We start from the raw sequence: 15,007 nt of genomic DNA, 5'->3' as shown, positions 1-15,007 counted from the left end.
TAGCATGCATTTAAATCGACTTAATGAACCATGCACCCAACTCTATCGCCAAAACCCATTTTACCATCTTCGGATCTGTTTCAGATCTACGCTGTTACCAACCTGCAGAATAAAAATCCAAAGCGGATTCCTGTTCTGCAGGGGAACCTCCAAAGCCCATCCTCCTCGAAGACCCTTCACAGACCCCCACTAACCACCCCAGCAGACCCACCGAACCCCCTGGGAGGCAGCCACCCCTCGGCAGAGCACATCCCCACCCCACAATCCACCCCCCACCCTGACCACCACCAGCCCCCCCCCCACCCACCCACACACACACACACACACACACACACACACACACAAGGTCAGACAGCCCCACACACCTAACCTACCTCAGTTGCTGCTGTCCCTCCACCATCCTGCTGACCTGCACTCGATGTGGAGATGCCGGCGTTGGACTGGGGTCAACGCAGTAAAAAGTGTCTCAACACCAGGTTAAAGTCCTGTTGGACTTTAACCTGGTGTTATGAGACTTCTTACTGCAGTCGTTGGATAGCCTGCAGCACCTTCCTGGCCTTCTGCTAGCCTTTGGCGGGGGGGTGGTGCGCAGACTCAGATGGATCTGAGGATGGGGAGAAGATGGACTTGAGACCACCCCCACCCCTCCCAAACCAAAGATCCACTTGAGCACACCCTCTTCCTCCTGGCAGATGCCAGCAGAAGGCCAATCATGCAAATACTGTGGTTACAAGAACCGGCCAGAGGCTGGGAATTCCATTTCCAGGCTTCCCAAGCCTTTTCACTGTCTATGGGCCAGATTTTACCATTCGGAGGCTAAGTGCCGGATCTGGATGTAAAACTGGGCCGGGGGGGGGGGGCGAGAATGCTGCCTCCCAAGGGGGATGGATCATGGGCGGGGCTGTGCTCTGCTGAGGGGGTGCCTACATCCCAGGGGCGATTGCTGCTCATCACCCACCCCAGCTCTCTCGGCTGTTTTTTGTCTTTCGTGCCCGGGCGCACGGTTTCAGATTTTTGTCGAACTGCACCTGCGCAGTTCAGAGCTCTGATCATTCTGGCAGTGCTAAGCCCCACCCCACAGCATGGACCAGACCGGAGCCGGCAAAAAGCGCATGGGTGCGCTGGAACGGGGATTCCGGTATCAGATCCGTTTTACATCTGGATCCGGCACTTAGCCTCCGAATGGTAAAATCTGGCTTGGGAAGCCTGGAAATGGAATTCCCAGCCTCTGGCCTGTTCTTGTAATCACACCATTTGCATGATTAGTCCAGTTAAGTTCCTGGTCAGTGGATTCCACCCCACCTCCAGTGCCCTTACTTCCCTCAGTGCTGCTTCCAGGTTGTGTTCAGCTTGCAGGATGATGATTTCATCAGCTGATGGTTTTCAGTCAGAGGTTTCCTTGTTCATGTTTGACCCAATGCAGTGAGATTCCATGGGATCAATATTGAGGACTCCCAGGGCCAGCATTCCCTCTATAATAGTGTTTGTTTTGAAGTGTGTGGATAATTTACTCAAGCGTGGTACACTTTTGAATATCTTTGCACAGTCAGGCGCATATTGTAATTTAAAGGAGTTCTCTTGTGCATTACCTGCGAGGGGACTTTTGGGTAGCTGTGCAATTTAAAGGGATCATCCTCCTTTACTGTAGCATCATCTCTGATGGATCTGTCCGAGGGGGTGTATCCAGCAATGGTGATGGAGGATTCTGAGTTATGGACTGAAAGATTCTGTTGCTTGACAGCTCTCTGATTTTGACACACAACCCCAGCCATGCTTTACGTTGCATCTTTTATTTACAAAATCTCACATTACTTGATAATACTTAAATTTGCATTTTTCCATCAGTTAAAAAATTCCTGTAGGATGTACTAATGGAATAGCTCTATGTTCTTGAATTCTCACTTCTCCCAAATATTTTATTGTTCCTTGTTCTGTACATATGTTCTTACAACACATCTTGCTCATGGTAAACTGTGGGAAGGGAAATTCCATCTTGCTCTTTGAGGGCAACGAGTGCATTGTAGAATCTGTCTATTTCTTGTAGTTTAAGTACATTAAAATTACCGTTCTGTGTAAGAAATTTTCCAAGAATTGTGCTATGTCATTCTGTGCTTTTTGGTGCTGACTGCATGTTTCTTTTGCCTACCTTTTTCTGTTGTGCTATTTTCCCTGTGGTTTTTCATACTGGAACAAATATTTCCTTCAATCCAATAGATTACTACTTCATCCAAACACATCCAGATTAACAGCCATTAACTTTGATGAAATTGTGGGAGTTATTTTATTTCAATGGGGGGGGGTTTCAAAATAAAATAAAATTGCTAAAATCAAGCTGTAATAACAGATCAGGTGTGTGTTTTTAATTTAAGTGTACACTTTGAATTTTTTTGGTCGGGGAGATGATCAGTTTAACCTCAAAATTGGGTCATCTAAGTAAATGATTTTGAAACCTGCTGGAAAGTTCACAGAAATCATCATATAAGGGAACAAATCTGCCAAAAGACTGTACTAATCTTCCACATGTTTTTCAGTTTGCTTAAGCTGTGGCTGATGATGAACTTGATAGTTGTGTTTGGGTGTTGAAGCCTTCATATGAGATCTGGATGGATCCCAATTTGGTTTCTGGTGTAATCTTTGTCATTGGCAAGCATATGACTATTGCGTGATCTTAATCATTGATAAACATAATGACTAGCTCTTTCGCTCTGAAGAAGAGTAATACAGACTCAACATTAGCATTTTCTGTTTTTATTTCAGATTTTCAGCATCTGCAGTGGTTTGCTTTTGCTGAATTTTAGTGAATAGTTGGGGCCTAGCCCAGACTGTCTGAGCCATCTATAGTCACTCTGTCCTTAAAATCTCTTCCCCATAGCAGCTCTTAGAGTAAGCAGCCCTGTTATTTCATAATTTCTTTTCTTTTCCCTTTTCTTAAATAATGGAGTTATATTTGCAATTTTTCTTTCTAAATTCTTTCTGAATTGTGTGTGCTTTGGAAGATTATGGCTCAAGAATCTAATTTCTTTTTAGTAGCTTCCTCTAAAACCTGCAGGAAAAATATTAAATCCTGGGGATTTTACAATACCATATCTTTTGTAATACTGTTTTCTTTCTTTAATAAATTGGTTAAGGTTAATCACCCTGGAACGTCAAGTCTGTCATCCTTTTCCTCTGTTTTGAAGACTGGCACAATCTGGGGAAACAGCTTCAGGTTTGGGGGTGGCACAGTGGTTAGCACTGCTGCCTCTTAGCACCAGAGACCTGGTTTTGATTACTGTCTGTATGGAGTCTACACATTCTCCCTGTGTCTGTGTGGGTTTCCACCTGGTGTTCCGGTTTCCTCCCACAGTCCAAAGGATGTGCTGGTTAGCTGCATTGGCCATGCTAGATTCTCCCTCAGTGCACCCAAGCAGGCATCCAAGTGTGGCGACTGGGGGATTTTCATAGTAACTTCATTCTGGTGTTAATGTAAACCTACTTGTGACACTAATAAATAAACTTTTTTTAACATACAACATCTGTTTAACAGGGTGTCTATAGTTTTAAGTTTACAACTTTAGGCATACTGTTAAACAGATGTTGGATGTTAAAAATAACATTGGCCCAGATCTTCTGAGCAGTGGCAATAATCATTGGATTGTTGCTAGGATCAGAATTTCTCCCAACTTGACCATGATGGACACATCTACCAGAACTTTCCGAGCCCGGCTTTCATGAAAATGCACAGAGCCCATCATGGAACTCCACCGAATTGGCGCAGAGCTGGGGGAAGACCGAATATGCCCCATTTTTATAACTGCCACATGGTAAGTTTGAATGGTCCAGTCTGAATGTTAGTGAATGAATGCTGGTGGATGGGTATGCTGGGTGAGGGGGCACAGCCAGTGTGAGGAGGTTGTTGGGTTTAGTCAGGGGGATAATGGTTGGACCACTGGAATAATTGGGGATTCAGCTGTGGAATTATTAAAGTAAACTAGATTTTGATCCATCTAACATTTCCTGGGTAACTATCTAGCTTAAGTACAGTCTTGGAGACATTGGCAGAGGGCCTGGAAAGCAGGAGAATTGCCCGTTATAAGTTGGTCCACATGTCAGGACTCCCACAGAGTCCTGATGTGCATCTTGAGTCATATGTCCTGTCTTTGGATCTTCTGGAGACTACAAGATTTGGTCCAGTACTTTGGGAGGTGTCAATGTCCTCAGTGGATTCAGCTAGAATTTCCACCTTGAATCATTTTCCTAATACATTTAATTCATTTCCCTGTTGACCTATTTTTAGAACATAAGAACATAAGAAATAGGAACAGGAGTAGGCCATCTGGCCCTTCGAGCCTGCCCCGCCATTCAATAAGATCATGGCTGATCTGTCGTGGCTCAGTTCCACATTCCCGCCCTCTCCCCATAACCCTTAATCCCCTCTCATCAAAAACCCATCAACCCGCATCTTAAAAATATTTAGCGAGGCAGCCTCCACCACTTCAACGGGCAGAGAATTCCAGAGATTCACCACCCTTTGAGTGAAGAAGTTCCTCCTCAACTCCGTTCTAAACCGCCCCCCCTTTATCTTGAGGCTGTGCCCCCTAGTCCTACTGTCCTTTCTGAGCGGGAAGAGCCTCTCCACCTCTACCTATCCATCCCATTCATCATCTTATATGTCTCAATGAGATCTCCCCTCATTCTTCTAAACTCTAACGAGTACAAGCTTAGTTTATTCAGCCTCTCCTCATAGCTCAACCCCCTCAACTCCGGCATCAGCCTAGTAAACCTCCTCTGCACTCCCTCCAAGGCCAAAATATCCTTGCGTAAGTACGGTGCCCAAAACTGCACACAGTACTCCAGCTGCGGCCTCACCAATGCCCTATACGGCCGCAGCAAGACCTCCCCACTTTTATATTCAATCCCCCTCGCTATGAAGGCCAGCATCCCATTTGCCTTCCTGACCACCTGCTGCACCTGCAAGCTGGGTTTTTGCGACTCTTGCACAAGGACCCCGAGGTCCCTCTGCACCGTCGCCTGCTGCAGTTTCTCGCCCCGTAAGTAATAATCCTTCCTACCATTATTCCTACCAAAGTGGACTACCTCGCACTTGCCAACATTAAATTCCATTTGCCAGTTCCTGGCCCATTCGCCCAGCCTATCTAGATCCTTCTGCAGACTCTCCACACCCTCCACACAATTTGCCGTTCCACCAATCTTGGTGTCATCAGCAAATTTCGACACCATACACTCGGTTCCCTCCTCCAGATCATCTATATAAATGATAAATAGCTGAGGCCCCAGCACCGACCCCTGAGGCACTCCACTAGTCACCAACCGCCAATCTGAATAGCACCCATTGACCCCCACTCTCTGCCTCCTATTTGACAACCAGTCCTCTATCCACGCTAACACCCTACCCCCAACTCCATGTCCCCTGACCTTCTGCAATAACCTCTTGTGAGGTACCTTGTCAAACGCCTTCTGAAAATCAAGAAAGACCACATCCACTGGCTCTCCTCTATCCACCGCCCTAGACACATCCTCATAGAACTTCAGTAAATTTGTCAGGCACGACTTCCCCTTAACGAAACCGTGCTGCGTCTGCTCTATCAAGCAATTCCCCTTAAGATGCCTCGCTATTTGCTCCTTGATGACGGATTCTAACGTTTTACCTACAACTGACGTTAAACTAACCGGCCTATAATTCCCCGCATTTTGCCTGGCACCCTTCTTAAACAACGGCATGTTTGGGGAAAACAGGATTTATGAAAAGGAAATCCTGTTTGACAAACCTACTGAAGTTTTTTGAGGATAATACAAGTAGAATAGATAAAGGAGAATCAGTGGATGTGGTATATTTGGATTTTCGGAAAGCTTTTAATAAAATCGTATGAGTTAATGCGCAAAAGTAAAGCATGTGGGATTGGGGGTAACATGTTGGCATGGATTGAGAATTGAATAGCAGGCAGGAAGCAGAGAATGGGAATTTTTTTGAGTGACAGGCAGTGACAATGGGCTCCCGCTGTGATCGGTGCTTGCGCACTAGTGATTCACAATTTATAGGAATGATTTGGATGTGGGAACAAAATTAATGTTTCCTAGTTTGCTGATGACTCAAAACTAGGTGGGAATGTGAGTGGTGAGGAGGAGGTTAAGAGACTTCAAGGTGCTTTAGTCAAGTTGAATAAGTGAGCAAATACATCACAGATGCAGTATAATGTGGATGAATGTGAATGGCAGAATATTATTTAAATGGTAATAGATTAGGAGATGTTGATGTTCTTGTACACCAGTCACTGAAAGAAAGCAAGCGTGCAGGTGCAGCCAGCAGTTAAGGCAGCAAATGAAATGTTGGCCTTTACTGCAAGAGGACAGGTACAGGAGCAAGAATGTCTCACTGCAGTTGTACAGGGCCTTGGTGAGACAACACATGGGGCAGTGTGCGCTGTTTTGATTTCCTTATCCAAAAAATAATATAGTTGCCCTAGAGGGAGTACAGCAAAAGTTCATCAAACTGATTTCCCTCAATGGCAGACGTGTCATATAAGGAGAGATTGGATTGACTGGGCTTGTATTCACTGGAATTTAGAAGAAGGAGAGGAACCTCATTGAAATGTTTAAAATTCTGACAGGGCTGGACAAACTGGATGCAGAGTTGATTTTTGTTTTCTCTGGCTGGCAGGGGTGGGTGGCGGTATCTCGAATACAGGATCACAGTCTCCGGGTACAGGGTAGGCCGTTTAGGATTGAGGTGAGGGGAAAAAGCTCCCCAATGAGGGTGCAACACTGTCAGATTCTCCAGCACAAAAGGCTGTGGAAGCCAATTCACTGAATACATTTAAGAAGAAAATAGATAAATTTCTAGACTCCAAAAGTATAAAGGGGGATGGGGAGAGCTCAGGAGATAGAAAGTCAGCATGATCATGTTGATTGGCGGTACAGGCTCATATGGCCAAATGGCCTCCTCTTGCTCTCTTTGCTTCTATGTTGTTTTGACAATAGTGCAGAAAATTACTAATACTTTTTGTCCTGTTTGATTGCATTATCAATTCAATAGGAATATTAAAATTTCTCAAGGCTGTTCTAGGTTCCATGTTTACTTCATATTTCTAATGAAGCGGATCAGTAATGGTATCTATTTCCCAACGTTCACTGTGGTACAAGTGACACTAAGCTGAGTAAAGATGCTAAAATACATGACCAAAACCTTGAACAATGAGGAGCAATTTGGGGAGAATTCCAGAGTTTGGGGCTGAGTCAGCTGAGCCTTGGAGACTATTGGTAGAGCGATTAAAATCAGGAAAGCATGAGAAGCACACAGATCTGAAGATGGCAGGGCTCGAAGAAGATTATAGAAATAGGGAGAGGCAAGGCCATGAAGAGTATTGAGAAAACATGAGAATTTTAGTAGCCAGTGCAGATGAGCTGAGTTAGCGCATGGGCAGCAGGGATGGAATCAGGTCAATCCTCGACGGTCTACCCTGTATCCTGAGACTGTGATCCTGTATTCTAGATACCACCACCACCACCCACCCCTACCAGCCAGAGGAAAAAAATCAACTCTGCATCCAGTTTGTCCAGCCCTGAGAGAATTTTAAACGTTTCAATGAGATTGCTCTCCTTTTTCTAAATTCTAGTGAATACAAGCCTAGTTGAACCAATCTCTCCTTTATATGACAATTCTGTCATCCAGGGAAATCAGTTTGATGAACTTTTGTTGTATTCCCTCTAGGGCAAGTATATTAATTTTTGGATAAGGAAATCAAAACAGCACACACTGCCCCATGTGTAGTCTCACCAAGGCCCTGTACAACTGCAGTGAGGCATTCTTGCTCCTGTACCTGTCCTCTTGCAGTAGAGGCCAACATTTCATTTGCTGCCTTAACTGCTGGCTGCACCTGCACGCTTGCTTTCAGTGACTGCTGTACAAGGACATCAACATCTCCCAATCTATTACCATTTAAATCAGGTGAGGTAGTTCTGCCCAGCTGGATGCAGGAAAAGCATTGGAGGAGGATGATGTGGTCAGTCATTTCAATGGCTGCATGCAGGTGGAGGAAGGATGCTTTATATAGTCACTGTTGCAACAGATGTCATTTCTGAATTTGAAAAGCATCATTTAAATTGGAGTTGTATCACAGATCAGCCATGATTTCACTTAATGATTTGAGGAGGTTCGATGGGCTCAAATGTCATCTCCTGTCCATATGTTTTAGTACTGTAGCAGGAGCAGAAACTTGAATGCAAGGTAGACATGGACTTGGGAGGCAACATACATTTAAGGACTTTGGGGAGGAGAGAGAGGTTGGTAGCATCTGTGGGGGGAGAATAGAGCCAACGTTTCAGGCCTAGACGATCCTTCGTCAGAGCTCAACCCAGCATTTTCTGTTTTGTTTCAGATTCCAGCATCTGCAGTATTTTATTTTTATAAAGGCAAGATTGGTTATGGGACGGTATTTTGCAAGAACGCAAGTGTCCAGAGTTGTTTTTTTATGGAGTTGATGAGGATGGAAGATTTGAAAGGGGGGGAACAATATCAGAAAAGGAGATTATTGGTAATATTGGGTCATTAAAATAAATTTAATATGAGGCAACTCCATAGACCAGTTTGTTTATTTGTTATTAGTGTCATAAGTAGGCTCACATTAACACTGCAGTGAAGTTACTGTGAAAATCCACTAGTTACCACACTCCGGTGCCTGTTCAAATACGCTGAGGGAGAATCTAGCATGGCCAATGCACCTAACCAGCATGTCTTTTGGATCATTGGAGGAAACCCACGCAGACACGGAGAATGAGCAGACTCCGCAGACTATGTCCAAGCTGGGAATTGAACTTTGGTGCCTAGCACTGTGGAGCAACAGTGCTAATCACTGTGCGCCCCCCCCACAGTTTATGCCATGCATTAATAATGCTTATTATTTGGATTCAATTACATTTCAATTGACAGCTTTTTTTTGTGTACAGTCATAAATTATCATATGATTCTGAAATGCCAAGTGCTGCTTTTCTTCCCATGTTTCCTCCTACCCTCTGAGGTAAAAGTTTGAGATAGCTGGGCATCTTTTACTGAGATGTTAATGAGATTGTCATTTGTAAACATCAATCTGACTGAATTAAAGGCTATATTTCTTTTGTTGATTTTAAATTGATACCCTGACAATTGCTGTCTGTTTTGCAGACCTTATTCAACCCAAACAAAACTGTGGTCAAAATGTTTTTAGTGACCTATGACTTCAGCGACATGCCACCAAACCACATTACACTTTTGCGACACAGAATATTTCTGGTGCCAGTGGAAGAAAATGAAGGGACACATGAAAATATGGAAAATTCAGAAGTGAAGAAGAAAGTACTATGTTATCTGATTCATTTGAGGTATGTAAATTCTGAGAATAATGTGTACCAGTAAGAAGCATTTTTTGTCCTTCATAGAATCATAGGGTGGACTATATTGGTGGCAGCATGAGTTCCCCCCCCCCCCCCCCCCCGCCACTGGTCATAACCACACGACACCTTTCCACGATGGCCCAATGAGGTAATTAGGCCTTTATGTGGATGGTGTCTGGCCTCCCACTGAATTAAGGACCTAAGAGCAGAAACTCTCTCCCAAAGCTGCAGTACCTGGTCCAAGGCAGAGCCTGAGGGTTTGATGGCCATTGGCCATTGCTGTTATTTCATTGGGACCTCCTCAGAGGAGCAGTGATGGATCATCTGGAGACGGGTAACAGTGGATGGCTGGTTGCCAGGGAAAGGGCATTGGCTGGGTGGGGGAAGTATTTCACAGCACGGGCACTGGGGTGGTTTCCTGGGAACCTCTTTCCCCCCCCCCCCCCCCCCCAATCCGATGTTGAGAAGCTCAATCAGACAAGGAGCGGCTTTGAACTGAGGATACATCCCTAGACGGCTTAATGCACCCTAATAGGGTTTGCTGAGTGGCCTCGCAAGGTTAGATAGCCTATGTCTATTGCTGGTTGAATACCAGCTGTGATAGGTTGAGACCTTCAAGTGACCATGTAAGATCCTCCATTGTCCCCTCAGTAAGTATGTCACTCACAAGCCTCCTCACCCCATATTTATTTGAAGGAGGAGGGAATGTGGCAGAGTCTCCATCTCGCATCCTCAATCACACAGTCCTTCACCTCCTAAGGGGCATTAGATTTCTCCCAGAGACGGAGAACATTTGGTTTATTGTGTCCATCCCTGCTCAAAATGTGTATCAGTGCATTTACCATTGGTTCTACTGATGGATCAGTTCACTGGGCTGTGGGTCTTGAGCATCTAACATTTCAGTTTAACTTTTTTAAAAAAAAAAGTTTGAAAACAATTATTTGAGTCCAATATTAGTAGTATATACACAAGAATATAATACTGTGGACACTGGAAATCTGAAATAAAAACAAAATGTTGAAAGCATTCAGCTGGTCTATGGAGACAGAAATGGAATTAACTTTGTGGTTTGATTATCTCTCTCAGAACCCATATGCACAAACGTGGTATGTATTTGTGTAAAATGCAAAATCATCCTCACGCAACTGAGTAAGTTAACTAAAGAGTGAATGAATATTCGGCATTTCTCCAACAAACCATAAAATAATACACCATGAGCATCCATTCCCAGTCTTGTCATTAGAGGACTTGCTAAGTGTTCCCAAAAATTGAGGACTCCCCAATGGTTGAATGTTAAATCTGAAGCAAGATGCTCTGTTTGCATCACGAGTGCACCAAACCTCCAAACAACAACTGTCCAATCCTTCAAACAATATCTGCCTCACATGTGGCAGAGTTTGCAGATCAAACATTGGGCCATCAACTATTTCAGAATCCATCAAAACTAAAGTTGAAGCAAGTCTTCCTAGCTCCCAATAGATTGCCGAAGAAGAGATGTATCCAATCAGGCAAATTATAAGGACTCTGCTGTTAAATGTTTGAACCCAGAGAGTTATCTGGGAAGGTCGTGCAATTAGCTCAAGCATCCTGAGCTTGAAAAGAAGCAAAACGTTAAGTTAAAGATTGAAGTTTATTTAATGGTGTCACAAGTAGGTTTACATTAACACTGCAGTGAAGTTACTGTGAAAATCCCCTAGTCGCCACACTCCGCCACCTGTTTGGATACTCTGAGGGAAAATTTAGCATGGCCAATGCACCTAACCAGCATGTCTTTCGGACTGTGGGAGGAAACTGGAGAGCCAAGAGGAAACCTACTCAGACATGGGGAGAACATGCAGGTGCCACATAGACATGAACCCAAGCTGGCAATCGAATCCAGGTCCCTGGCGCTGAGTGTCGGCAGTGCTAACCTCTGTGCCACTTGGATCAGGTGCTGACAATCCATTCATGCCTCTGGAATCGTGCCCCAGTATGAGTACAGAAACAGAAGGGAAAGCAGATTTGATCATCTGTGCGTGATGGGGAAGAGTCAAATTCTGTTTGGCCGTAAAATAATTCCACCCCTTTGGTCTGAGGAAAATATCGATTGTTAATCTGACAGGATTTTAGTTGATATGTAGGGTATTTGGGAATTCTCCACTGGGAACTGGCATAAGTTTAAATTGAGTACTAAGTTTTATTATCCAAATATTCACCACATTCTCTTTCTATATCTAATTGTGCAGGTTCCAAAGTTCAAAGTCTGCAAAAATCTACTTGCACAGTGATATCAGGCTGCTGTTTTCCCGAAAATCAAGTGAAGTGGATTCTGGGATACCTTATGAGTTAAAGTCATTTACAGAAATGCCAAGAAACCCAAAATATTCACCACGAGTTTAGCACATCAATTTCAAGATATCTATATTGCAGTTCAATGATTATTTATCTCGCAACTGGCTCTAACTAGTGGAAAAAAATCTCAGTTTCAGTTCAGTGTTAATGCGCATGCTTTGTAATAAACATTAAGGATTTGTTTAAAGTGCAGTTTCCAATTGTGGCATTCTGTAAATTTTGAAAAGCACAGGAAACTTGCTTTAATGTAAACCTACGATATTTAATAGACACCTTTGCCCTCAGTTCATCAAAATTTAGCTCCTTGTCCTCTGTATCAACATCCCATTTTGTTTTGAAACACTGATTTATTTACCTTAAATATCTTCCATTGCCTGTATTAATGATTATTGTAATTATGTGGTTCTTCTGATCTGTAAAATGAACAGGACCACAAAAACAAATATTTGCAATGTTGGGAAGAAATAATTAGAAAATGGTTGTTTTGACTCTTTAACCTGTAGATTGAATGCAGTATTTAATATGGCACATCTTAATAGGCACTCATCTAAGTAATGCTTCTTTTTTCATTTATACTTTTGGAAACTTTCACCCCGTCTCTCAAAAAAAGAATTGTGTTTAATTGGTTTAGCTGTCTTACCAAAAATTCAGTTTGATGCATAAACTGATTTTTAACTTGTTCTAAATATTGCCTCCTTGTATAGAGAATTAATATTAACCAGACTATTGAATAGGGAGAAAGGGGAAGGTAAGAAAACATGGGGGAGTTGGCAGCAGTTTATAAACACTATTTTGGATTTTAAAGTGAATTCTTCCATTTTTAAATTATCTCTTCGCCTTAATTTTTTCACCTATGCCAAGCACCATTTTCTGTTTTGAGAGGGTGAGTGTGAAACTTCTTCCCTAATTTTTGCTAGCACATTCTTCCATTAGCAAATGCATAAGATGGAAGGGATACACTCGATTAGTTTGATTTTTTTGCATTATTAGCCCCTGCACCTCCTGCCACACCCCTTCCAACACACACACCTTCTCCCAACACGTGACATTTCAAATGGTTGTGCTACTTAGTTCACAGAATGTGTACACAAATGCACTGTGATAGTATATTTAATGATCTTCATGTTTGCCAAAATGTTTTTGGAAGGGGATGTTTTCTAAGCCAGTGGACATCCTGGTAGCCCTCTAGACTGGAATGAATTAAACTATACATTTTTGTATAGGTCATCTATAGGTTAAAGTGTTAATTAAAATGTTTCCTAATGTTAGGATTTCTTTCATTATGCACTATGTGGTACTCTATTTGGAAGGTACGCTTCAGAAATCTACATCTGTTTTTGTTATCATCATCATTGTTGTTCAAACTTTTAAACCCACAAATCACATTGAAACAGTTGTAGAAACATGAAGCTAAGTGAGGTAGATTTTTTGATGGAATAAACTGTTCATGTAAAAATGTTGGTTTTGAATGTTCTTTAAAATTTGTGCAAAATAAAATGTTTTGAGTCAATTTTTATGTTCAGTACAGGAATTTACCCCAATCACAATGTTGAAAGCTGCTGATCCATATAGACCAAAAGGATAATCCAATTTCATCCCTGGCCAGTTCTAACTAAGCTCACCTGGACTGCAGTAAAAATGCTACATTGCCATTAGATGCCCATAAGTGTAGAAATAAAAAACAGACTTCGACTGCTGGTGATCAGCTAGAAATGTATGTGGAAGGTGTTGAGTGAGAATAAGCTGGGGTTTGGCTGTGATTTCTCTCCCTCCAATAACCTCCAACGGCTATCTTGGTCCACTAGGGAGAGGTACCCACTGGCATCTCAAGCCTGTGGAAGCATTAGTCTATTAAGGAGTTTTTAGCAGATGGAAGAAACATTGGCAAGGAAGTAAATGTCTATATTGAAGGTGCACAGAATGAGATCTGAGTGCTTCACCTGACTACAATACATGAGATCCAACTGACCACCATCTGTTCTGAAATATTTTTATACGTTAAAATTTGGTACAGTGAGGAAGGCCCTAAGATAATGCCAGGTCATCCCAGGGTCCATGGGAATGGAATATAGGCCCCAATTCTGTGAAAGAGAGAAAATAGAGCTAGATGGAGAGGGAAAGGTGAGGAACAGTGAAATGAAGGGTAAAAGTAAAGTAGAGGGAAGAGTTGAAGAGACAAATTTACTTTCTGCTTTGTTCTCTTGTAAGGGACTTGAGGGTAATGATCAGCATTTTTGCAATGTTTAATAAAGCGGCTAGAGTGTTATAATTGTAAAAATTAACCTGCAGGACTAAATTTTAAACAGTAAGTTTCAGGGGCTTCATCTAACCGAAAACTTCTCATTATAGAGATATTTCTTTATTCTGTTACTGTAGCAGTATGTTATCCTTCATAAAATTATTCTTTTTCCCCACTGCCTCAGTTGAAATTTAATTCTCATTTGGAGGCTGGCCTTTACACTATTATCTGGTGAGAAGTTTAGGCAGTCCTTTGTAAAGTTCAATCTTCTGCTGGGTGCCAGGAGGAAATGAGCAGAAGGAAGCGTCTGACCTTTGGCTTACTCTTTTCTCCCTGACAACCCATCTGTGAAGAAAAATGCCATATGAGAAATAACAGTGCCTGGTTTAATAAAGGTATCGCAAAATCATTCTTGCACAATACTGTACCTGCACTGCACATGTATTTGTGCCTTCAACTCTCAGTATGCCAAGCTATACATTCCGGCTCCTGAGAACTCCTCTACATGTGATCGTGACAAGTATTTTACAGTATGCCACAGAATGCTGAATTTTAAAAAGTATTTTCACCATTTGTTTGAAATAATGTTATGGTGTGCAGATTTATATTTGTAATATAATTGTGTAGATTTTAAGTTTAATGTGTTAAAAGGAGTGTCGCAATGTTAATAAAAAGTACGTTCAACCCAAAGGACTGGGTTATCTACAGCAAGGTGTCCTCTAAACTTGTTTACATATTGTACTTCATGAAAGATAATTGCTTTGTGTTAATTTTGTGGCTGTTAAATGAGTATAGTTTGCAATGAATACAGCCTTGCAGGTGTATCACGGAATTCCAAACGCTTCAAGCAAGACCAGGTAGGAGGTTCATCTTTGAGGACATTCAAGGGAAACTGGAGAACCATGGTGGTCATCTGTAGCTGAAAGTGCATTACAGACAGCACCATAAGGAAAAAAACTTGCATTTATGTTGCACCTTATCAAGTCCTCAGGATATTCTGAACCATCTCCCCATCAATCAATTAATTTGCAGTCATGTAGGTTCCATGAGCAACAAGCTTATCTGTTTTTG

The 15,007-nt window shown here is 42.5% G+C and overlaps 1 protein-coding gene across 9 annotated transcripts in view; it reads left to right on the top strand.

The window, feature by feature from the left end:
* Nucleotides 1-14,643, top strand: part of atosb (atos homolog b) — a 145,530-nt gene extending 130,887 nt beyond the window's left edge. For all 9 annotated transcript variants that reach the window (XM_080184917.1, XM_080184845.1, XM_080185283.1 and 6 more), the window contains 2 exons: nucleotides 9,158-9,354; nucleotides 11,592-14,643. In XM_080184917.1, the coding sequence (XP_080041043.1) occupies nucleotides 9,158-9,354; nucleotides 11,592-11,745 (351 nt within the window). In that variant the 3' untranslated portion in view covers nucleotides 11,746-14,643. The remainder of the gene's footprint in view (nucleotides 1-9,157; nucleotides 9,355-11,591) is intronic.
* Nucleotides 14,644-15,007: the final 364 nt, after the last annotated feature.

Source organism: Carcharhinus amblyrhynchos, chromosome 1, assembly GCF_965287045.1.
Source record: "Carcharhinus amblyrhynchos chromosome 1, sCarAmb.v2.hapA, whole genome shotgun sequence".
Taxonomy (NCBI): Eukaryota; Metazoa; Chordata; class Chondrichthyes; order Carcharhiniformes; family Carcharhinidae; genus Carcharhinus; species Carcharhinus amblyrhynchos.
This window is presented reverse-complemented; position numbering and strand designations above follow the sequence as displayed.